We start from the raw sequence: 24,554 nt of genomic DNA, 5'->3' as shown, positions 1-24,554 counted from the left end.
TAAGGTTAGGTTTATGGTTCGGGTGAGGCTTAAATAATACAAATATGAAATGTGACTCACGGTTGAAATGTAGACTTTGGAAACACTGGGAATTGAACACGGCTCCAGTGTGAAAGCAAGGCAAGTGTTTAGGCCACAACGCCCCCTACTAGCCACTGTGCTACTTCAATAGCAGACTCTATTCACCTTATGTAGCCACGCTTATTTGACCCGGTTGTGTGGTCGTGTGACGACTTACGGCTAAAAAAAAAAGAAAAAGAAAATGGCTGGCTGCTCCAATATCATCTAACTGAATTAACTAATAATTTAGCCAATTGTATGAAACATACCAAAGAAAAGCAAACGGCAATGTCTAAGAATGCAATGCCATGTAACTGGCTCGTTAAGCCTCGCATTCCAGGGAATTACATTAACGTCTGGGGGTCTTATAGACGTAAGTGGCTCGAGCTGCGTTCGGAGGAGAGAAAACTATCTGAAGCTTTCTTTGTTGGAGTCCAGGTATGTTTTACAAGAAAGTGCTCGACATTGTTGACGATAACGTTATCTGACCTGGCTAACAGTGGATACTCGCTTGCATGCGGTGTACTGAGCTCAAAGTAGTAGGCTACGTTCTTTGTTTTACCCCCTGCACTGTCCGCTACAAAAACAACTCTCTTCTTCATGACGTTCTTTCATATTTCGCACCGTGACCGCCGGAAGTGTTAACACGACCCGGAAGAATTAGGCCCACCCCCGCATCTGAACATAAGGTGAATACCTCTATAACGTTGATATACCCATATTTAGAAATGTGATATGCAACATATTTTTGGTTCAGAAATGTGATATTCTACATATCCGTGGAATGCAGAAACGTACAACTCTGACATATAGTGCAGAAGGGAACAGTAGTCCCTGTCCAGTGTTGGGTATTTCTACTTCTTCATCCTACTCTGCATCGTTGCCTCCACGACTGATCAGCGTTAGGTTTTGCAACAAGTGGGCAAGCCGGTGGTCTGATACCTGTCGAGGTGCTATAAGCCGGTGGTCTGATACCTGTCGAGGTGCTATAAGCCGGTGGTCTGATACCTGTCGATGCAGGTGCTATGGTGGATGCCGTGTACTAAGAGATAGCGCTTCAACAAAGTTTTGCTGGTACAGCTTCAGCCTGCAGCTGATTGGCTGTTGCTTTCCTGGCCCGGTATCCATTGCGTCAGATCTGTCCATGGATTTCAGTGGACGCCCTCAAATAAAGCTTGATCGGAAACAAATAAAAACTCTTCCGCGACTGGCGGCTCCATTTCCAGCCAGAGCCTCCCAGTAGTCCTCCATCATCTTACGCTTTCTCGTCTCTCAGTTCCAACATGTGTGCCACCGACGCTGTCCTATATGCATTCTCAAATAGTTTCACAAAGTCAGTTAGCCAATCAACACATAATACAATTAATCAACCAATCAGTCATCTTAATCAGCCAGCTGGGAGCCAGAGGGGTCACTTGGTCTTGGGCACCACCAGGATCTGGTCTCCGTCTCGGATGCTGTAGGAGTGCAGGGCTCGGCTGCTGTACTTCATCTCCTCTGGGCCGAAGGCGCAGCACACGTCCTTGTCGATGTAATACAGCCTCATTTTGTTGCCGGACAGGCGGACCACTGCTCTCAGCTGCTTCCTCAGCTCTGCTACGGTCTGGTCCAAGCGAATGTTCACCTGACACACGCATGCATGCACGCACGCACGCACGCACGCACGCACGCACACACACACACACACACACACACACACACACACACACACACACACACACACACACACACACACACACACACACACACACACACTTCTGCTGACTGGCAGGTAGCTGACTCTTATGTGGATTACAATGAGGGCAAAAGTACAGTATTTCAAAAGTAGTCAATTTTTAATAATAACAGCTGTCAAATTTGTATAGCGTACTTTTGAATCTCAAATTCTCCAACAAGAAGACAGATCACCAACATTGCAAGCAACAAAGTGCATTTTATGTGTGGTTGTGTCACAACCTACATCCTACTATCAAATGAGGAAGACTCTGTCCGTCCTTCTGTCTGCATCCACTTTCTCCTCAATGGGTTGGGTTTTTCCATTTCCACTAATTTAATAATAATAATAATAATAATAATAATACAATTTAAGCTGTTTATGACCATTTTCGACAAGTCTGCGCGGAGTTGTGGTGTGCACATTGTCAGGCAAATAGGCTGATGGGCACTACTCTCTCTTTAAATATCTCTCTTTAAATCGATGTTTCTCATCTCCTCCCGATCAGAAATGTTGGCTTTTCTTTTCGTATGCCAGAGATGATGGATTATATGATTATATCGCCTCTTCTAGTGCTTTCTCGCACACATCAGTTGACCACAAACAGGCAACACGTGTCACAAACTGTGGTAAAAACCCTGATTGAGACGCATATTCCAAATGCGCTGTATACATGATCAAAGAATCCTCCTAAAACCCGAATAATACTGGAATAACCCAGATGTCTAAATCGTAAAATGCAACAGGAATATGCTGTTTACATGACCCTTATCAAATTCAGAATATTGTAATTTTCCGAATAATAGTGGAATATTGTGTGCATGTAAACATAGTCAGTGTCCCTCAACGAAACGTTTCACGCACAAATTGGTTCTGCTCACGTTTCCTACATGAGATGCATTTGAACGGACCTGTTCCACCTTGTCCTCACAGTGCACCTCCACCTGAGCGTGGCAGCGGGGTCGCAGGTCAATCTCTGCCAGCGGCTCCAGCTTCCCGTACTTGGTCACCAGGCAATGGTATCTTAGGAGGACAAGATGTCACATATTAGCCCTCCTCTACTCCAAAAACACTGCAATGGTTTGGCTTCAGAACACTTGGATTATGCTGTGTGGAGTCATTTTATGGTCATGGTTTGCCCTTTTAGGATCTCTCTCGTCACTGCTTTAGACACAGCACATTAGGGATGTCACGATACCAAAATTATGAGTTCGATACCGATACCTGCCTAAGTATCTCGATACCGATACTGAAACGATACCACGGCAAAAACCTAAAACATCAGGAAACATGTGCCCAGTACTCTACTGAGCACATTTTCTCCCTTTCTATTTGTTTAGCAGAACTCTGCCAAGGTGTAGTGTATACGATACGATACGATACGAAAACTTTATTGTCCACAGGTGGAAATTTGTCTTTGATTTCACCAAGACGTGTCTTACAAACTTGAAAAACACAAAAACAATACAAGGTGTTAAAGATGACAGTACACATATCGATACAATACAATACAATTAACACACATTCATCCACCTTCAAACTTAGTACACCTTGGAATTTGCAGTACGACCCAACGGATCTACAGCATGTCAATTAAGAATTGAAAATTAAAAATATAAAATATAAAATGTAAAAGACCTACTGTGCAAAAAACCGCAGCAACGCCAAAAAGGCATAAACAGAAAGCATAGCATAGTCTATCGCTTCCTAGTTTTATTTAAAGCCATAATGGCATCTGGGACAAATGACCTCTTGTATTGAGTCATTTCATTTTGTGTTCACTTTAGTACACTGCACTGCATGTGGGCTAATAATCCTGGGCTTCTAAATGTGTTTTCTTTTGGCACAAGGAATATTAACATGTTGTCCTGTGTATTAATGAATGTCATTATGTTTCTTATTTGCATGCACAATAAATAGGCTATTGAAATATATGCTATGGTGGTGGTTTATTATATGGTGTAATTTTTCATGTCAGGTGTGTTTTTGACAATAAATCACTATATCATTAATAATTGGATTATTGTAAATATTAGTATGGGGGACATGGATTGCTGCATGCCATGTAAGGGTTTAATGACACTCTATGGCCTTGATTTAAATATTTAGTACATATTTGAGTCAGGGCCATGGTGTTATTGGGGCTTTTGCATTATGCAGTGGTCTGATGTAGGCTACTTGAATTTATGATTTCTTTGATATTTGCTTTATATACACCGTCATGTCATGACTGTTCATCCTCTCTGTGCTCATACTACGCAGCACATATCTATTGCCTTAATTGCCTCGTCAAACTCCGTGCCGCGGAGCGAACTTGTTTACACACGTTTGACTTATGAGGGCATGCTGCATGTTGTCCTTCACATTCGCTAAAACGGTCGGTCTTTGAACCGAACTCTTTGAACAAGTCAGGATTGCATGTCGGAGAGAAATAGCCTGGTTCGATGTGTGTTGGATCCATTCACCTGTCGCTGGGTTTCCAACTAAAGGTATTGCAACTTTTAATCGAATTTTCAGAAAGTTGGCAAAAGAAAATGCGATAGCCTATTATCCACGTAATGTTCCACCCACTACCATTATGCCTAATATCAGGAATGTTGAAGAGGAGGGGCAATTCATTGACGTGATTAAAAGATCTCCAGACGCCGCCAGGCAAACCCTCAAACGAGGGAAATGAACCCCGTTCTCTGATGTGAAAACATCCTAGCCTGATATTCAGACTGAAGTGGAGGAAATCATGATGGCTTGGTGACAGAGAGCACACTGCTGTCTGCCTCTGCGGAGCTGCTAACGTTACACGTGTCGTGTGTGCATTTGTCTCGCTATGAAAAACATCACATAGCCGTTCATGATTATACAGAGGTACGTAAAATGTATTACCAGACGGCACTCTTCAATTCGGCATATATATAATCCACGGAGAGGTTACAGTAAGTGAATAAAATGTCAATTCTGGATGTGAGTCATCTATTATCCCGCTCTCTTGCTCGTTAAAAGTGCATGTTTTTGAATGCAGTTTGGTTAAATGTTCGCTCATCCGCTCGTTGCGGCTCCCAGACGTTTGGTGAGCGGCGCCAGCGGCGCCAACAGCGCCGGTCGCACACTGACACAACTCATGACATTTTAAAAAGTATCGGTACTAAATTAACGTGGTATAGTACCGTTTTTAACGACAGGGTAGCGCGGTACCATTGTGGTACCGGTATACCGTGCATCCCTACAGCACATACAACACAAACCCTCGTTACAGACAGCGTGGAGACAGACAGGCTTTACACACAGCACATACAACACAAACCCTTGTTACAGACAGCGTGGACACAGACAAGCTTTACACACAGCACATACAACACAAACCCTTGTTACAGACAGGCTTTACACAGAGCACATACAACACAAACCCTCGTTACAGACAGCATGGACACAGACAGGCTTTACACACAGCACATACAACACAAACCCTTGTTACAGACAGCGTGGACACAGACAGGCTTTACACACACCACATACAACACAAACCCTCGTTACAGGCAGCGTGGAGACACAGTGCAGCCTACCTGTAAGGTAGCTCCTCCTCAGGATAGTCTACGTGGTAACGGATGAAGAACCTCTCTGCGTCTTCTCTCTCGCTGTCACTCACAACACTGCCATTTAGCGACGACACTGAGGGAAGCCTGTGGGGTCAAAGTTCAAACACAGGATATAGTGTGGTTGAGGCACACTGAGCTCAGGTATGTTTAGATTTAGAACTTCAATACATCGAATTCATTGTCCCCCACAATTAAATTTGGTCCAGCTATTCTTGCGCTCCAAACTTGCCTCCAAGACCATCGATGTACGTCATATTAGACTTCCAAACATTCTTGAAAAATAGTTTCACACACCTGCATTTTTCCCCATTTATTTATCAGTGATGGAGTATGCTCACTTTTTTCTCTGAACTCTGACTTTAATCTCAGAATTCTGACATTAAAATCTGAATGATGACTTTTTTCTCAGATTTCTGACTGTAATCTGGGAATTCTGACTTTAATCTCAAAATTCTGAGAGTAAACTCAGAATTCTGAATTTATTTTATTTTTTATTTTTTTTACCTTTATTTATACAGGGGGAGTCTCACTGAGAGCAATGCTCTCAGTTTCAGGAGTGCCCTGTTCACATTCACACATGCATTCATACCTGGAAGCTGACCAGTACAACCAGTACGTCTGATCTGCTGGCCACTGAGCAGCTCCACTGCCGTTTGGGGTTAAGGGCCTTGCTCAAGGGCACCTCAGTGGTGGTAATGAGGGAGGGGCAAGCGCTGCCTTTTCACTTTACCCAGCCAGATTTATCCTGCCGGTCCCGGGGATTGAACCGACGACCTTCTGGTCACAAGCTCGCTTCTCTAACCGTTAGGCCACCACTGCCAATTCTCAGAATCCTGACTTAAACTCAGGGGGGCGGGGGGAGTCCTCAAATTGTGCGTGGTGTTAAATAAATTAATAAATAAATAAATAAATAAATAAATAAATAAATAAATAAATAAATAAATAAATAAATAAATAAATAAATAAATAAATAGATAGATAGATAGATAGATAGATAGATAGATAGATAGATAGATAGAACAATTCAGGCGACCCCATTTGAATTCCAGGCGACTCCAAGTGGGGTCGCGACCCTAATGTTGGAAACCACTGGACTGCTGTAACAGCGATCATAAAGGCAGTATGGATACCAGACATGTATTGGAAATATCTGGTAAACATTTGCTTGTTCCACAACACTCTATTGTCTGCTAGAAGAACTAACCAGGTTAGTGAGCTAGAAGAAATAAGCAGGTTAGTGAGCTAGAAGAACTAAGCATGTTAGTGAGCTAGCAGAACTAACCAGGTTAGTGAGCTAGCAGAACTAACCAGGTTAGTGAGCTAGCAGAACTAACCAGGTTAGTGAGCTAGACGAACTAACCAGGTTAGTGAGCTAGCAGAACTAACCAGGTTAGTGAGCTAGAAGAACTAAGCAGGTTAGTGAGCTAGCAGAACTAACCAGGTTAGTGAGCTAGCAGAACTAACCAGGTTAGTGAGCTAGCAGAACTAACCAGGTTAGTGAGCTAGCAGAACTAACCAGGTTAGTGAGCTAGCAGAACTAACCAGGTTAGTGAGCTAGACGAACTAACCAGGTTAGTGAGCTAGCAGAACTAACCAGGTTAGTGAGCTAGAAGAACTAAGCAGGTTAGTGAGCTAGCAGAACTAAGCAGGTTAGTGAGCTAGCAGAACTAAGCAGGTTAGTGAGCTAGCAGAACTAACCAGGTTAGTGAGCTAGCAGAACTAAGCATGTTAGTGAGCTAGCAGAACTAACCAGGTTAGTGAGCTAGCAGAACTAACCAGGTTAGTGAGCTAGAAGAACTAACCAGGTTAGTGAGCTAGCAGAACTAACCAGGTTAGTGAGCTAGACGAACTAACCAGGTTAGTGAGCTAGCAGAACTAACCAGGTTAGTGAGCTAGACGAACTAACCAGGTTAGTGAGCTAGCAGAACTAACCAGGTTAGTGAGCTAGACGAACTAACCAGGTTAGTGAGCTAGCAGCAGGTGAGATTATCATCTGCTTTGATTTCTCCTCACAAAAGTCTGGATCATGTCCGGCTAGCCAGAACAGGATATTTTCCGGTTTTACCTTTCTAGACATGAGGAGTCTGTGTTTAGAAACAGCTGGAAATGGTCCGTATTCTCTCTGCCAGTGGGCGGGGGAGGGGTGCGGTAGCGTGTATCGATAACAACAAATGTGATATGTAAACAGCTTTAGCGAATTTGTAACCAAACTCCATTCAAAAACATGCTGTTTTAACGGATGATCCATTCCGACCATTCAGGCAATAACGAGGGGTGGCAATGTGTCAAAAATGAGGCTTGCCTTTGTTACATACAGTAAAGCCGCCCAGTCAAAATAGTGGTCGCACCGTCGTCAATCACTGTGGGTGATTTATTTTACAAGTGGCATTCAAGTCATATCTGACTAGTTTTCAATGTATTTCTCCCCACAAAAGTTAGGCTAGGCCTATGTCTCGATATAGGCTGTCAGTCAGTCAGCTCCTCTCATTGACATAACCAGGCTCCTCTCTGCAGCTGTGTTAGCTTGGGTTAGCACTCACAGTCACAACAATGGCTGGCTGCATCCAACTCCAGACAACTTTTCAGACCCTCCTGGAGACAATCTTTCTCAGAAGAGACTAACGTTAGCGACAAATCTGGAGACTTTTTCTGACATGGGATTAACATTACCAGCAAGCAGCGCAGCAGTAAACAGGTGTGTATGTGTGTGTGTGTGTGTGTGTGTGTGTGTGTGTGTGTGTGTGTGTGTTAGTGTGTGCATCAGCTCCTCCCCACCACATATCACACATTGTGATGTGAGAGTTCTTTTGCTGCTGGTCCATGATGATATACAGGATTTGTATATCATTTTGTATATATATATTTGTATAAGATCCAATGAAGTGTGCAGCATGGGAAGGTCCTGGGTGGAGTTGTGTATGTTATGAATGAACTGTGTTATGAATGAAGTGTGCAGCGTGGGAAGGTCCTGGGTGGAGTTGTGTATGTTATGAATGAACTGTGTTATGAATGAAGTGTGCAGCGTGGGAAGGTCCTGGGTGGAGTTGTGTATGTTATGAATGAACTGTGTTATGAATGAAGTGTGCAGCGTGGGAAGGTCCTGGGTGGAGTTGTGTATGTTATGAATGAACTGTGTTATGAATGAAGTGTGCAGCATGGGAAGGTCCTGGGTGGAGTTGTGTATGTTATGAATCGGTTGAGAGTGACTATCTGAAATGTTAGATGCAACACTTCACCAGCGGGCAACACTGAGCTACGCATCTGGTTCCATGTCCAGCACTCCTAAGCATGTGGAGAAGAAAAGCTCTCGACCTACTATGAAGGATTGTGACTCACTGTGCTAACATGAGGCTGCGTCGCTCCGTGTTGGTGTAGGTCTGCAGTAGGGGAATGCCCTGCAGTCGCACCTCCTCCAGCTTGGGGAAGAAGTTCAGCTTCTCAATGTCCTCCCACCGGTTGAGACCTGAAAACACACATCACAGACCGTATACAAATATGGATGTAGCAGCCAACGTGACGTCACCCATTGGTTTGTGGAGTGGACTCGCATTTAACTTCTGAAGTCTCGAGTTTGCCGTCTTGACCGTCACCATCTTGTTTATTTGGAGCCAGAAACAGCTAGCACAAAGACCAGCGCTTCCCCACAGAGCTGGCCCGCAGCACCGCCTGCTATTGTTTCTGCGATCTGCACGATCACTGGACAGGTAGTCTCGCTAGCCAGCCTCTCTTCCTTTCCGTCAGAGAGTCTGGCGCTGCAGGTTTCCATTGTGGGATTGCGAAAAAAATGCTCTGAAGGGTTAGCCAATCATCCTCGTCTTGGGCGGTGCTTAGCGTTAGTGCCCTTGGAAAATAGTTTCGGGGTGGAACTTGTGCCGAGCAGGACTTCTTTATTGCACAATCCAAATTTTCTTCAAAACTTGCCATTTTCAGCGTGTAGCAACGAGTTAGCCTGTAGGTTTCTGCCGTTAGCTTTCTAGCTAGCTAGTTAGCGTCGTTGTTTTCACATTCGGCGGCCGGGAGCATTACAGCGACACACATGGGAGCTGATTGACATGGTCGGAGCCAATGACAGAGCGCGTGACAGAGCTTGCAAGTGGGGGAGCGGATATCCTGCTGCCACCGAAACAGCCGCTCGAATGGGGGAGCAGCTTTAGAGCAGGGGCGGGCTGATGCCCGTTGCCTGTTTCCACGACGCCAGACTCTCTGACGGAAAGGAAGAGAGGCTGGCTAGCGAGACTACTGGACAGGTGACCTGTCAATCACGCACCAAACATAGTCTGCTTTATTGTCTATTTTACTTGAAATTGGACCATCATTTACAAAATAAACATCATGCTGTATTGAAGAAGACTTGAAACTAGCGATTGAGACCATCAACTCATTAGCAAAGTGTTGACTGAGGTCATAAATCAAGAGAGAAGTAGAGTCATTTTCCCATTGACTTCCATACAATCAGACTTCTTTTTGCAGCCAGTGGAGTCGGCCCCTGCTGGCCAATAGAAAGAATGCAACTTCCGCATTGGCTTTATTTTTAAAAAGCGGTGGTTGCTCCTTGGCAGAGATGCATGCACAGTGTGGAGACCTTACAAAGGAACAGTTACAACTAGACAAGACAATGCATGTGGCTAAAAGAGGGACTGTAGACATTTGTAGGAAGAAGGTGGGAGGTGCAGGAATGCATAGGCAAGATAACTCAGTCCACTTTAAAGGACTATACCAACTTCTTGGCAGTCTGTCCCATTGGACACCTTACCCATTATGTGGCTGGCATCAAAATCCTCTCTGTGTCTCTGCTAGATAGATCACCTATGATTACTGAACGGGCTAGCTCAAATGTTAGCATGTGTTAACTGCTGAACGGGCTAGCTCAAATGTTAGCATGTGTTAACTGCTGAACGGGCTAGCTCAAATGTTAGCATGTGTTAACTGCTGAACGGGCTAGCTCAAATGTTAGCATGTGTTAACTGCTGAACGGGCTAGCTCAAATGTTAGCATGTGTTAACTGCTGAACGGGCTAGCTCAAATGTTAGCATGTGTTAACTGCTAGCTAGACAGAGATGATTTTGGTGCTAATCTTCTTGTCAGATATTGGGTAGCAAGGTGACCAATGGGGACGCATTCAGAAAAGGTCAGTGTAGTTCTTAAAATAAATACGTAAATAAATAAGTAAATAAACAAACAAACAAATAAAGAAAAACACACAAATGAAGAGTTGAGGAACACAAGAGGAGCCAGCAGTGATCACAGCCAAACTGAGCCATGATCTGCTGAATCCATCCACAAATAGACAAGTGAAACATTTCAACGGATTCCTATCAAATTAAACACAATGTTCTGTTATTGTTTATTTGCATGATTTGTAGGAAGCATTGTCTCCTTCCAGATCATTGCTCAGCATAGCATTCATACTTTTACAATGCTACTGTGACACATGAATATTTCTGTTCTGTACAGTCAAATCTAAAGCATTACTCTACTACTACTATACTAAATGTGTATTTTCTAATCAAACGATGACTATGAGACCCAGACTATGGCGACCTGGCAAAATTGGACCATAGCAGTTCAAGTTGAAGCAGTTAAAGGTATATTATTTTGGATTGGATTTTTTGACGCAGGGTTGTATGAGGTGGTTACTTGCTGACAGTCAGTGTACTACATGCAGTAGAATGCAGTATGAGGTGGTTACTTGCTGACAGTCAGTGTACTACATGCAGTAGAATGCAGTATGAGGTGGTTACTTGCTGACAGTCAGTGTACTACATGCAGTAGAATGCAGGGTTGTATGAGGTGGTTACTTGCTGACAGTCAGTGTACTACATGCAGTAGAATGCAGGGTTGTATGAGGTGGTTACTTGCTGACAGTCAGTGTACTACATGCAGTAGAATGATGAAAGACAGTCAGTGTACTACATGCAGTAGAATGATGAAAGACAGTCAGTGTACTACATGCAGTAGAATGATGAAAGACAGTCAGTGTACTACATGCAGTAGAATGATGAAAGACAGTCAGTGTACTACATGCAGTAGAATGCAGCCTGCGTGGTCCCAGTTTGGAGAAATGGAGACCGGCTGCGTCAAGCAAGTAGAGCTGTCTGCTGAGTGTGAACACGGTCACGAGCAAAAAAACACATAAAAGAACATAAAATGCTCACCTGGCGTAATGAAAGTCTCCACAAGCCCTGATATGCCAAGTTGACTTGAAAATACATCATTTACACCCTGTTTTTAGCTGAAATCTGCACTGCAGCCATGTGCTCCAGCTCCACAACAGTTCCAGCAGCATCTGAACAGCATGGGTCACCTACTGCTTAAAGCGGAGTGAAGCAGGTTTCTCTTTAGGTTTTACGCCCTGTCACTCCTGAAGCTGTTGCACAAAACACAGCGCACGGAGCGTTTTTTTGCGCTTAGTTTTTCCCCTGCAGTCGCGTGCAGTACACTTTAGGACACAACGACCACACGGACGGTAGCCAGCTGGTTTTATCTGTTTGATGTTGTTCACTGTCAACATGAAAGCCAGATTATTGCCAATTCTGGCAGCAGCGGAGGTTGAAGATCCCTCTGGGAGGAGAAAAGGTAGGAGGAGTAAAAAGACGAGCAGGGCGCTTTTCCTCCAAATGTTCAACCTTTTCAGCTTAAAAACACCCAGAGCGCTCCTCCAAAAAGACGAGACGCCACCAGCATTTAAACGCCAGGTGCGTTCCTTGAAAGAGGAGCACGTTTACAGGATGACAATAATAAAGTATATAAAATAAAATAAAAAAAAGAGGCAAGCGTCCTGACCTGAGTTGTGCAGGTTGATGCTGCGTAGGTTGGGGAAGAGCCGTTGCAGGATATCCTCGCCGTCCTGGATAGAGGCCAAGTTGTTGTTGGCCATGACCAGGGTGTCCAGACTGGGGAACATGGAGCCAAACTTGCGGACCTCAGCCCAGTCCTGGAGGCTGTTGTCGGTGATGTGCAGCAGGCGCAGGGTGGGGCAGGCCGGCGCGCTGGACACAGACACACTGCTGTACTCATTCAGGCACAGGAACAGCTCCTCCAGCCTGCAGGAAGTGGAGAAGAAGAGTGTAGAAGGGGTAAGAGGAGCTCACACACTTTAAGACACTCAATACATTTCTACGGCCGTGTTTTTGTGAGGGTTCGACCGCTGTGTCTTTTGAAAGGCTGATGCTGATATTTAGCAGCCGCAACAGCGTATGGCTGGTATTGTTTTCACCTTGTGAGTGTGTGTGTGTGTGTGTGTGTGTGTGTGTGTGTGTGTGTGTGTGTGCAGCTAACACTCTTGATGTTGTTGTTGTCAATGAAAATCGTGGAGGTGTTTGTTCTAGAGGTTGGCTGTACCTTTGACCACAGCCTAGAGGAGGCCTTTCTAACCAAGATGATGAAATAGCAACAGCTAGAACAGACCATTTCACAGCTGGGCTACAGGTGTAAACTTTTAGTTGTCATATTTGGCAGCCTGGGTCACGTACTGTACATAAGCTGGTTGTGAGGCCTTCAGATGGCTGGTGTTGTCACCAAGTAATGTACAAATAATAGTACAAGAAACATTTGAAAGCACACAGATAAAAAATTATGTAAATCAGAATGTTGGTATTTTTTATCACATTTTTGATTAAATATGTCCTGGTGCTGCCGGCTCTGTACCGCAGTGTACAGATATTACCCCAAAAAGGGTAATATTTTATTATGCCTCAGCTGGCAATAGCCAGGCCGGAGGCATTATGGATTCGGGTTGTCCATCCGTTAAGGTCACTGTGACCTCTCGAACGCCATTATCAAGCTCGGTAACGCCATATCTCAGTAACACCTTGATGGAATTTCTTCACATTTGGCTCAACTGTCAAAGTCTCGACAGACATGGATGTCAACTGCTCACTTGTTGGCGGAGACATATATCTGCGGTTCAGTCGTTTTCACTATAACTATAAGGCATTCAATCTGCCTGCCCGGCAGCAGCTCATTTGAATCTATCACCCAGTTTAGTTTCACTTCTGTCCAGTTTGGTGCCTCATGAATGACCTCAGGAGCCCCTGGCGGAGTCGTGAAGCTCCTGGGGGGAGTTGAGAAGCACTGATCTAGGGTTACTATCCGTCTTACTCAGGCATCTCCTGTGTGAGCAGCCGCACGGTGTCCCAGGACACTTGCGTGTTGTTGAGGACAAGGCGTCGGACCCGGGAAAAGGCTTGGGCACAGTGAGGCTCCAGGGCCACTCCTGCCAGGGGGTTGGAGCTCAGGTTGAGGAAGTCCAAGTTGGGGATGTTGGACACGATCTTCTTAATCTGAAAACAACAATGTGACCAAAGCCAATGGAGAAAATTTTTATAAAACTAGAATTATGCAAAATTTCAGAATAAAAATGTAATTGTGCTTTCTGTCCTCGCCACGCCCCGCCCCCTTGCAACGCCCCTGCCCATGCAGCCCCAATCCGCATTGTGTAGCTAGGACGTCTCTAGGACGAATACCGCCCAAACCGCTTGAGCAAACCTTTAATGACAACATACGTTTCCTGTCATCAATGAGCCGCACGTTTTGAGCTACTGAACGTTATTATAAAGTGTTACCAATATTCCTGCCGACATTTTTAATTGTTCAAATTTGGTTGGGTGGTTAATAACACATTTTTCTGTGGTGTAGCAAACTCAAAACACATTTATGTTTTAGTTTCCAGGGACTTTAAGGTCAGAATCAGAACCAGAATAACTTTATTGATCCCTGAGGGGAAATTGAGTCATGCTAAGGTTTATATGTCTGCGCCATAAATACACCGTTCACTGAATACACCGTCAGTGTTTGCTACATGTATGTGGTGACCTCTATTGGGAATGACCTAACAGATGCAGAAACAGTACCTCCTTCCAGTCCTGCAGCTTGTTATGGGACAGGTCTAGCTCCATGACGTGGGCACAGAAGGCGGCGATCTCGGCCTGGTCTCCGGCCCTGCTGATCCCACAGCCGGCACACACCAGCAGACTGGGCAGGTTCAGACGGTCTGCGAGGACGAGGAAGAGGATGGCAACAAGAAGATACCAATGTCTACCCACACTAGCCTCAATAGACCAGAATGCAATGCAAGTAGCCTCAATAGACCAGAATGCAATGCAGCCACAAGGCATGTTTTGAATGTGGGGTCAAGTCAACTGGACAAACTCTTGCTCTGGTGCTCTTGATGTACACATACATGTATAAACAGCAGCTAGATGCAACACGTTTGTGCCACTTTTCTGGGGGTTATAAGTTATTCTGTGAAATGAATATGAAACTCAAAAGTGGGTAAAAAAGTAACTCCTGGAATGCACTGACCATCACTAACTGGGGCCAGTTGGATAAGGATAGACATCGTCTTAGACTTAAATCAGGCTTTAAGTCAGATTTAAGCATGATGTTCTACTCAGAAATTGCAGTCGCTCCACTTCTTCTTAATTGTCGTAGATCTCTGGTTGTTTCTGTCTGTAAAGACTCTGTCTTTCCAAAAAGATTGTCTTGTATGAAATAGCAACAGAAACTAAATTGTCCACTCTGAAGTTTAGGCCAACTCAACAAAGTTCTTCAATCAAATTTAGCTACATACTGTAAGTCTCCATCAGCCTAAATTAGACTAGCCTAACCTGAGAGTCTAAGACTAATGACTAAGTTGGTGTAAGTGACCCTGATGATAACAATGTAAAAGTAGTCTGGGGGCGGCTGTAGCTCAGGAGGTAGACCGGGTCGTCCACTAATCGCTGTGGAAAAAAGAGGTCGATGGTTCGATTCCCACCTCCTCCAGTCTGCATGTCGAAGTGTCCTTGGGCAAGACACTGAACCCCAAATTGCTTCCGTTGGTGTGCCAGCACCCTGCGTGGTAACCTGCCACCATCGGTGTGTGAATGGATGAATGTACCTACTGACTGTAAAGCGCTTTGGATAAAGGCGCTATATAAATGCAGGCCATTTACCATTTAGTCTGGTGAAAGCCATCGTGATAATGTGACCTCACATTCTATTTCGCTCTAAGTATCAGTCTAACCTCCTTCAGCCAATCAGCATTGCCAAATCCAATCAGAAGAATGGCAAAAACGTCTTTTCCGCTGAGAAACTCCATCGGTGTATAATTTAGTTGTTTAATTGTTGTTTATTGAGTCTATTTCTGCAATAACTGCACTTATGGCTGGTTTGCTCTACTAACGTTAATGCTCTAGTTGTTTCGGAAGCCACATGACTGTTTTGCCACGGCCCTGATTGGCCGGTTGCGTTGTCAACTACGCCCTGATTGGCCCGTGGACTCCAGACTGATCCGTAGAATGAAACAGAGTTCACGTGATCAGGATGGTTTAGCCCACACATGGGCAAAATACGGCCCGCGGGCCGGATGCGGCCCGCGGGCTCCACCTGTGTGGCCCGCGATGGAATTGCAAAAAAAAAAGAAAATGTTTTTTACACACAGTGCACCTGAACGCAACATACAAGATACCCGCTGAATAAGTGTCCAAATGTTCATGTCATATTCTGGCCAATACTCCACTTCTGTTATAGCATTTCAGTCTGGAATATGGAATATCTTTCAATAATCTTTATGACTAAAAGGCTACATTGAAGTAGAAATTTAAATAACTCAAATAACTCATTGGTTTTGGATTTATTTAGCTTCAAGACTGCATTTTTGTTCGTGTGACCCTCAACATAGGCTTTGATCATCCCGGGACACTTACTGATACTTATGCTTAAATTAACCCACTCATATTCAGATTTTTTTCAAGAAAAACATTTCAGCTAGTGGAAATTCTAATTGGCTGGTAACTTTAAAATCTAGCAGCCATATTGGCAGGTGGTCAAAAAAGTTAATTTCAAGCCCTGAGAGCAGGTGGTGACATAGGAGTGAGTGAGAAAAGGATCAAATATTGGTGGTTAAGACTGAATAATGACATCACAACTGTTCATTTAAAATGAGTTATTCCTCTGAACCTGGCTTCAAATACACCAAATTTTTTGCGCTGGTGCCGTTCGGCCCCCAGCAAAACCTGGTAGCGAGGACTTTTTTGTGGCCCTCTCTATCATCAAAGTTACCCATCCATGGGTTACAGCAGGGGCACTCAATTAAAATTCAAAGAGGTCCAGTTTGAGAAAATGTCCTCAAGCAAAGGTCCGGACCATTGTAACGTAGCTTACGCTATGATTTCAGTGCCATTGAACTCAATGATTGAAGTAGCCTAATGGTACAATGTCTGTATGTAGTCAACAACTGACTGTTAAATCTAAATAAACATCAATAATGCTTATTTACAGTTTTCATATTTAACTGGATTAATTATACATAACTACCCTACTATAATAAATAAATGATCTTTTCTCATTTCAAGTAAAATTATGCATTTAAAAATAACATACAACAGAGTGCTTTGGAAAAATGTGCATCTTAAAATGAAGTGCTTTAATTTAAGAGAAATAAGTTTCCCCTTTTCTTCACTCCATTTCACATTTAACACTCTCAGCCAACAAACAACCTTTTCTCTTGAGAGAAGTGAGCTCCCTATCTATCTATCTATCTATCTGTCTGTCTGTCTGTCTGTCTGTCTGTCTGTCTGTCTGTCTGACGATCAACCTCGCATGCCGTTGCGTTGGGCAGTGAGTGTGCCCTGGTGTGTGTGTGTGTGTGTGTGTGTGTGTGTGTGTGTGTGTGTGTGTGTGTGTTTGCTCATGTGTGTGTTTGCTCATGTGTGGCGCTTCCATAGACAGGTCAGGATCGCACCGCACTTCACACGAGACATACTGGTTTTGATCTGCCCGTAAGAACAATGAATGGACATGTAAGAGTGGTTTCTTTTGAGCACACCATGTGAAATTACTATCTCTCGCCTCGCGTCACCTCCCCTCCGTCCGTGTGCTCTCGCAGCACCACTCGAAGCAACAGAGAGAAACGATTCGCTTATTTGATTGGCCGAGTAGCATCACGTGTGATGATTTACAGCGCATTCATTGGTCTGTGAGCTTCCTGGCAGATAAACCAGTAGTACCGTAAATACTGTAAAAGCACGTGCCGGTTAAAATAGAAACGCTCCGTGAAAATGTAAGTTATCAATGATTTGTAGGTTATAGGGCTCGGTCCGGATAGGACGGCGTCTCGGTCCGGATGCGGACCGGAGTCCGGACTTTGAGGATCGCCGGGTTACAGCATGACAATATTTGTTCGGCCCCCGGCAACAACCTGGATTTTTCATGTGGCCCCCCATGAAAAATAATTGCCCACCCCTGGTTTAGCCCATTGATACCTGATGCAGCATTTGCGTGTATATCCCTAATTTGTGTGTGTATCCCTTTAAGACCGCAAACCGCAGCACGCGGTTCGCGGTCTTAAAGGGAAATGCTGCATCAGGTATCAATGGTTTAGCAGGCTCATGTCAAAGTATTTGAGGGGGGAGTGGGTTATTTTAAGTGTAGGGAAGGAGGGACCAATTGAATCAATCAATTAAACAACCCCCTCACCACAGCTCACCTTTCATGGGGGAGCCTTGAGGGCCGGTGGTGGGCACCACCACCACCCCCATGCCGGGCCCTCTGCGTAAGGGGAAGTTCTCGGGGCTGTACTTCTCACTGATCACCTGCATGAAGGTGCGGCCCTCATCAGACTCTGGTGGCTCCATGGCTCCGTCCCACATGCTGGCTTCCCCCTCGGCTGGCCGGCAGCGGGGAGAGAGAGGTTAGCCACCTGCTCAGCCTGCTCAGCCTGCCCCTTAGCCAGGCGGACAGTCATTCAAGTCAAATCGTCATGCGAGTACAGGAGTTTGTCATTTCAAGCAAAGGGCTGGTGCCTTGTCAAACTAACTGTACAACTGATTCAATCATGGTCTTATCAATACTAAACTATTAAGATCATATTTATCGGTCGACAGTTCAATAATTCATGGAACGTGCAGTTTTGCTTTAGGCCACATTATCCTTCAATCACGCAGACAGTGATGATACAGTATATTCATCATAAGAACATATTCTGTTCATAAACTACAACACAGTGCTTTATTATTATTGGCTAGCACAAGTCAGGCATTCATAGAGCAACGTATGTTCCAAGTAGGATATAAGATAGTTTTGTGTCTGGCATTCGAGACATAACTGCTGCCCGTGTCCTGCTGACACCAGGCTGGCCAGTCTGGTGTCAGCAGGACACCAGACTGGCCAGCCTGGTGTCCTGACGACACCAGACTGGCCAGTCTGGTAAATGTCTGAATTTGTCTTTGAAGAGTCTAATGATAATGAGGAGCAGGGAGGGACACAAGGAGGTGTCCTCAGCTCCTTATCAGCCAGCCGCAGAGACACTGTCCCATTGAAATACCCCTGAAACTAGACAGCTGACCTATGGGGGGGAAATGTCTATATTATGCTGAACTTTTGAAATCAGACACTTTCAGATCAAGAAGACACCTTTCCAAATGGATAATTTTAGTTTGTATAATTAAGAGGGATGAAGCTCCCTGTGAAAAGTCAAAGAATTTCATAAAATGCGTGATAGGCAGAGCCTGGCCATACCATCTGATAGGCCGAGCCTGGCCGTACCATCTGATAGGCCGAGCCTGGCCGTACCATCTGATAGGCCGAGCCTCAGCCTGGCCGTACCATCTGACAGGCCGAGCCTCAGCCTGGCTGTACCATCTGCTGCAGGGAAGCATCAATTATGTAGTGGGTTTACTGAAATAACAAAAATTAAAGGATCCTATTACGATCTCTTATTTGACAATGTGGGGCTGCGGTGAATTACTGTGATGTATGGATGCAGTTTGTTATTCTTCAACTTATAGATTGGGGAAGTGGAGTTGTTGACATAATACAATCATTCACATTGCAGTCGAATGACGATAGTACAGATAGGCGTGTTCTAGGTGTCCGTCTGAATCACTGTTATGTTTCAAAAAAGGCAAAAACCTATTTCTAAACCAGACCTGAGCATTATGATGGTTCTGCCTGGCCCGGGAGGTCTAACACAGGCCACGCCCCTCATGATGGTTCTGCTGGCTCAGGAGGTCTAACACAAGCCACGCCCCTCATGATGGTTCTGCCTGGCCCGAGAGGTCTAACACAAGCCACGCCCCTCATGATGGTTCTGCCTGGCCCGGGAGGTCTGACACAAGCCACGCCCCTCATGATGGAAGGTCTAACACAAGCCACGCCCCTCATGATGGTTCTGCCTGGCCCGAGAGGTCTAACACAAGCCACGCCCCTCATGATGGTTCTGCCTGGCCCGAGAGGTCTAACACAAGCCACGCCCCTCATGATGGTTCTGCCTGGCCCGGGAGGTCTGACACAAGCCACGCCCCTCATGATGGAAGGTCTAACACAAGCCACGCCCCTCATGATGGTTCTGCCTGGCCCGAGAGGTCTAACACAAGCCACGCCCCTCATGATGGTTCTGCCTGGCCCGAGAGGTCTAACACAAGCCACGCCCCTCATGATGGTTCTGCCTGGCCCGGGAGGTCTAACACAAGCCACGCCCCTCATGATGGTTCTGCCTGGCCCGAGAGGTCTAACACAAGCCACGCCCCTCATGATGGTTCTGCCCGGCCCGAGAGGTCTAACACAAGCCACGCCCCTCATGATGGGAGGTCTAACACAAGCCACACCCCTCATGATGGTTCTGCCTGGCCCGGGAGGTCTAACACAAGCCACACCCCTCATGATGGGAGGTCTAACACAAGCCACACCCCTCATGATGGGAGGTCTAACACAAGCCACGCCCATCATGATGGGAGGTCTAACACAAGCCACGCCCCTCATGATGGTTCTGCCTGGCCCGAGAGGTCTAACACAAGCCACGCCCCTCATGATGGTTCTGCCTGGCTCGAGAGGTCTAACACAAGCCACGCCCCTCATGATGGTTCTGCTGGCTCAGGAGATCTAACACAAGCCACGCCCCTCATGATGGTTCTGCCTGGCCCGGGAGGTCTAACACAAGCCACGCCCCTCATGATGGGAGGTCTAACACAAGCCACACCCCTCATGATGGTTCTGCCTGGCCCGAGAGGTCTAACACAAGCCACACCCCTCATGATAGGAGGTCTAACACAAGCCACATCCCTCATGATGGGAGGTCTAACACAAGCCACGCCCCTCATGATGGTTCTGCCTGGCCTGGGAGGTCTAACACAAGCCACACCCCTCATGATAGGAGGTCTAACACAAGCCACGCCCCTCATGATGGTTCTGCCTGGCCCGGGAGGTCTAACACAAGCCACACCCCTCAGGATGGGAGGTCTAACACAAGCCACACCCCTCATGATAGGAGGTCTAACACAAGCCACACCCCTCATGATGGGAGGTCCAACACAAGCCACACCCCTCATGATGGGAGGTCTAACACAAGCCACACCCCTCATGATGGGAGGTCCAACACAAGCCACACCCCTCATGATGGGAGGTCTAACACAAGCCACACCCCTCATGATGGGAGGTCTAACACAAGCCACACCCCTCATGATGGGAGGTCTAACACAAGCCACACCCCTCATGATGGGAGGTCCAACACAAGCCACACCCCTCATGATGGAGGTCTAACACAAGCCACACCCCTCATGATGGGAGGTCTAACACAAGCCACACCCCTCATGATGGGAGGTCTAACACAAGCCACGCTATATTACTTGAAGCAAAAGTAGAAGCATTTTAATAGATGAGCTAAATTGGCTGTTTGGAGTGATTTTCAATATACTAAGTGCTGAAGAAGAAGTGCACAGTAGTATGTTTTATATAATTTCATCTAGTAATAAAAAGATTAGAGGGCACAGCATGAGAATACCCCAACCCCCCGGCAACAACCTGGGTTTCTCACGTGGCCCCCCAGGAAAAATAACTGCCCACCCCTGTTCTAAACTATGATTCTGACCACCAACAGACGATGGATACAGTTCTATAGATCTGAAAGAGAACATCAAGTATCTTACCTGCAGCAATGGTTCCCTCCACCTGACCACTACCACTGCTCACTGTCCTCTTCCGTTTCTGCACCAACAGCCTATAAAACAAATCAAGAGAAGACTAATTCATTCATTTAGGCCTTTATAATTTTGTCACAATAGGTGTCTCTTCATTCATAAAATCAAGTAAAGTGCTACTGGAAATTCATTCCATATTGTTTTACACAAGACATAGCTGTAAGTCTAGGTGACTGAAGGTGTGACGGCCATCTTACTCCAGAATGACTGGCAGGGTTGACAGAGCTCTCCCAGATAAACGCTGGTGCTTCTGATCACCTTTTTCTCTAGACAGGCCAGAAAAGGGGGGGGGGGGGGCTTGGAGAGAAAGGGGACGGCTCGGAGAGAAAGGGGAGGGCTCGGAGAGAAAGGGGAGGGCTCAGAGAGAAAGGGGAGGGCTCGGAGAGGACTCAGCAGCACATGACACTGGAACACAAACAAGGGCAAAGATCAGTTTCTGCCTTGTTATCCATTTGGAAAAAGCATAGCAGCAATTGATGGGACATGAGAGTAGAAAGTCAGATTCCTTGGAAATTGCAGTTCGCAGCAGATTACAAGTCTTTTCTTCTCTTCCAAACTTACAGAAAAACACAGCTATGCTGCAGCGTGGCTTAAAGGATCTTCTCTCTACAGTAGTCTCAGAACGTCTGCCCCTCATGGTAATTAGCAGTGACGTGTAACAATTATCAATAACCCGACCCCACTACATCCCCGGAACATATGTTCCGCCCTGGAAAATACTAGACAGGTCGTTTGTATTGATTTTAATGGACAAAATTATACTTTAATTGAAACGTAAATTATTCTTGTTTTTAACCCAACTTTATATATGAATTAAATTATTTATTTATTTAACTTAAACTATATGATTGTCAGCTTGCCTCTGATGGCAGCTACACACATACTCCATTGTATATATAGATAGATAGATGAAACTAGAAGACCTAAATTGTCAATAAAATAATATAATTTAATGTAATTTACATAACATCATTTATTTTTGGCCCACGGCCATCCATCCAGATTAATTGTGGCCCTTCATAGGAAAGAATTTGGCCACCTCTGATTTAGACTCATTAAAAAAAGATATACTAAAGTTCTCCCATGTGACTATTTTATTATGTGGATATTTTCTGGTTTCTTTAGTCTTCTTTCTTTGACAGTAAACGGATTATCTTCGGCTTGTGGACTGTTAGTCAGGACAATAGAAGACATTTGAGGACGTCATCTTGGGCTTTGGGAGGAAAGTGAACAATCAATAAATGTTATCCCACTGATCACCGAGCACGCACAGAGCACTGTATGCGAAAACCACCAGTAGGGCTGCTCGATTATGACAAAATCATAATCAAGGTTATTTTGACTGATATTGAGATCACGATTATTCAACGCAATTCATTGACTTTGGCAAAATCGTGCATTTATTGAACTTGAAAAAACTTGTCTTTTTAATACCGAATTTCTTTTAAATTTAAATACAATTTAACTGAAAAACAAATAAAAAAGATAAATAGCCTTAATAAAATAAATAATATAGGACGAATCAGCGTGATGTCACAATGACCCAGAAATGCGGAACCCCGCGGCAATTAACTAGTATGAGTTGTGCCAAACAAACGTTATTATCTCAAAAACTATATAATACATCACATCGCTTATATTTTGACATTCTGAGTGAGAGCAGAATTAGCTCAAGAGTTTGATGTATAATATAGCCTATGCATGTCGTTGTTAAAGTTGTGTGAACTGTTGCACTTTTTAAATTGTAAACAGGGTCAGCCGGCTAGAGTCAGACACTCAAGCTCATGCTCCATAGGGTCCCATTGCCATTTCCACCCAGTGATGCGGTTTGTTTACCAAAATGCTGCTCGGCTGATCCCTCGTATATAAAACATAATAATTGTTTTATCTCAATTATGATGTTTTCATAATTGTGGGAAGCCAAAATTGGATTAATTGCACAGCACTAGCCACCAGATATAAAAACAGTTTGTACCCACAGGCCCTCTGATAAACACTTAAACCAGCTACTTGAACACAGTTTATGCTTCAACCTACTGTGGAATAACTGTGGAATTAGCATGTAGCCACATGTAGACGCATGTACACACACACACACACACACACACACACACACACACACACACACACACACACACACACACACACACACACACACACACACACACGATTTGGGAAACTGCTGCACAATACCTAACCCAAAGCCTTGATTACATTGAACAGCATATAATTATATACTTTTTCACCATGCAATATCTGGAGACATATCTGTATAAGCCATTGTTTACAATCCTGTGTGGCTTATTTATACATTTACTGTAAGCTACATGTACATTATTTCATATTGAAAACAGACATTTATTGTAGGCTAGTTAGTGCTACATTTTGCTCATGTCTAAATGGACCCTTTTGCCCTGCCTGTTTTTAACTTGTGCATACCTTTCTTTCTTTCGTTTATTATGTGAGTAGGCTACTATGAGAGCAAAGCAAACCGAATGTCTTGTATGTGTACATAGGCTACATAGGCTATACTTGGCCAATAAAGCTGATTTCTGATCCTAAGTGCTGATTGATTGATTGATGACATTTATTGACTCATTTACACAGTACAAGTACAGGTAGGCTACATTAGTACAAGATTCAGTAATAGAATCAAAAGGATAAAAACACAAAAAAGCCCGAGGGCTTTATATTTCCAGCTCTTATTTCCATTGTGATCCTAAGTGCTGCATTGTGTATTGGATGTATGCCGATCTGAAGAGTGGCTCCTATGATTGGTAAAAACGCCTTGAATCATGTTCTAACTGCAATGTTCCTTGTGCTATAAGATCGGCAGCATTAAACTGACAGATTTTTGAATGGCATAGGCTACTTGTCTCGCCATACGGCTAATCGTAGTAGGCGACGTTATATTCCATAATACTCTCTCTTTCACGCCCTTGTAGCTGTAGCGGGGCGAAACTAGGCTAAAGCTGTGATGATATAATGTGTGAAGTGCATGTTGTTGACAAAGCGCACAGCAAACACTGGCCCAGTCCACAATATCAGCATCAGCATCACTGAGTCTGACCCCCAGCAGATCGATGTAACAGATGGATTACTAACGGGATGACAACACTACATGGTGCACTTTGAATAGTCGCTAATAACAGCATTATGCTGAAGGGAGAGAGATCTCAAAAATAGAGCAAGAAGCGAGCCTACCTTTAATCCGTGTAGGCTACTTTGGATTTC

The 24,554-nt window shown here is 44.7% G+C and overlaps 1 protein-coding gene across 1 annotated transcript; it reads right to left on the bottom strand.

Annotated features, from left to right (window-relative positions):
• Nucleotides 1-1,471: 1,471 nt before the first annotated feature.
• tbcela (tubulin folding cofactor E-like a) lies at nt 1,472-21,573 on the bottom strand (the record flags this gene model as incomplete). Its single annotated transcript, XM_083637411.1, has 10 exons — nt 21,518-21,573; nt 21,270-21,340; nt 17,834-18,013; nt 14,217-14,356; nt 13,465-13,646; nt 12,148-12,407; nt 8,701-8,827; nt 5,332-5,448; nt 2,686-2,797; nt 1,472-1,684 (listed from the first exon to the last, which is right to left on the bottom strand). The coding sequence occupies exons 3-10, from the start codon at nt 17,994-17,996 to the stop codon at nt 1,472-1,474; spliced, it is 1,314 nt and encodes a 437-aa protein (XP_083493537.1). The 5' UTR covers nt 17,997-18,013; nt 21,270-21,340; nt 21,518-21,573.
• Nucleotides 21,574-24,554: the final 2,981 nt, after the last annotated feature.

Source organism: Poromitra crassiceps, assembly GCF_964638095.1.
Source record: "Poromitra crassiceps genome assembly, chromosome: 5".
Lineage (NCBI taxonomy): Eukaryota > Metazoa > Chordata > Actinopteri > Beryciformes > Melamphaidae > Poromitra > Poromitra crassiceps.
Note: the sequence above shows the minus strand (reverse complement) of the source record. Positions and strands in the feature narration are given on the sequence as shown.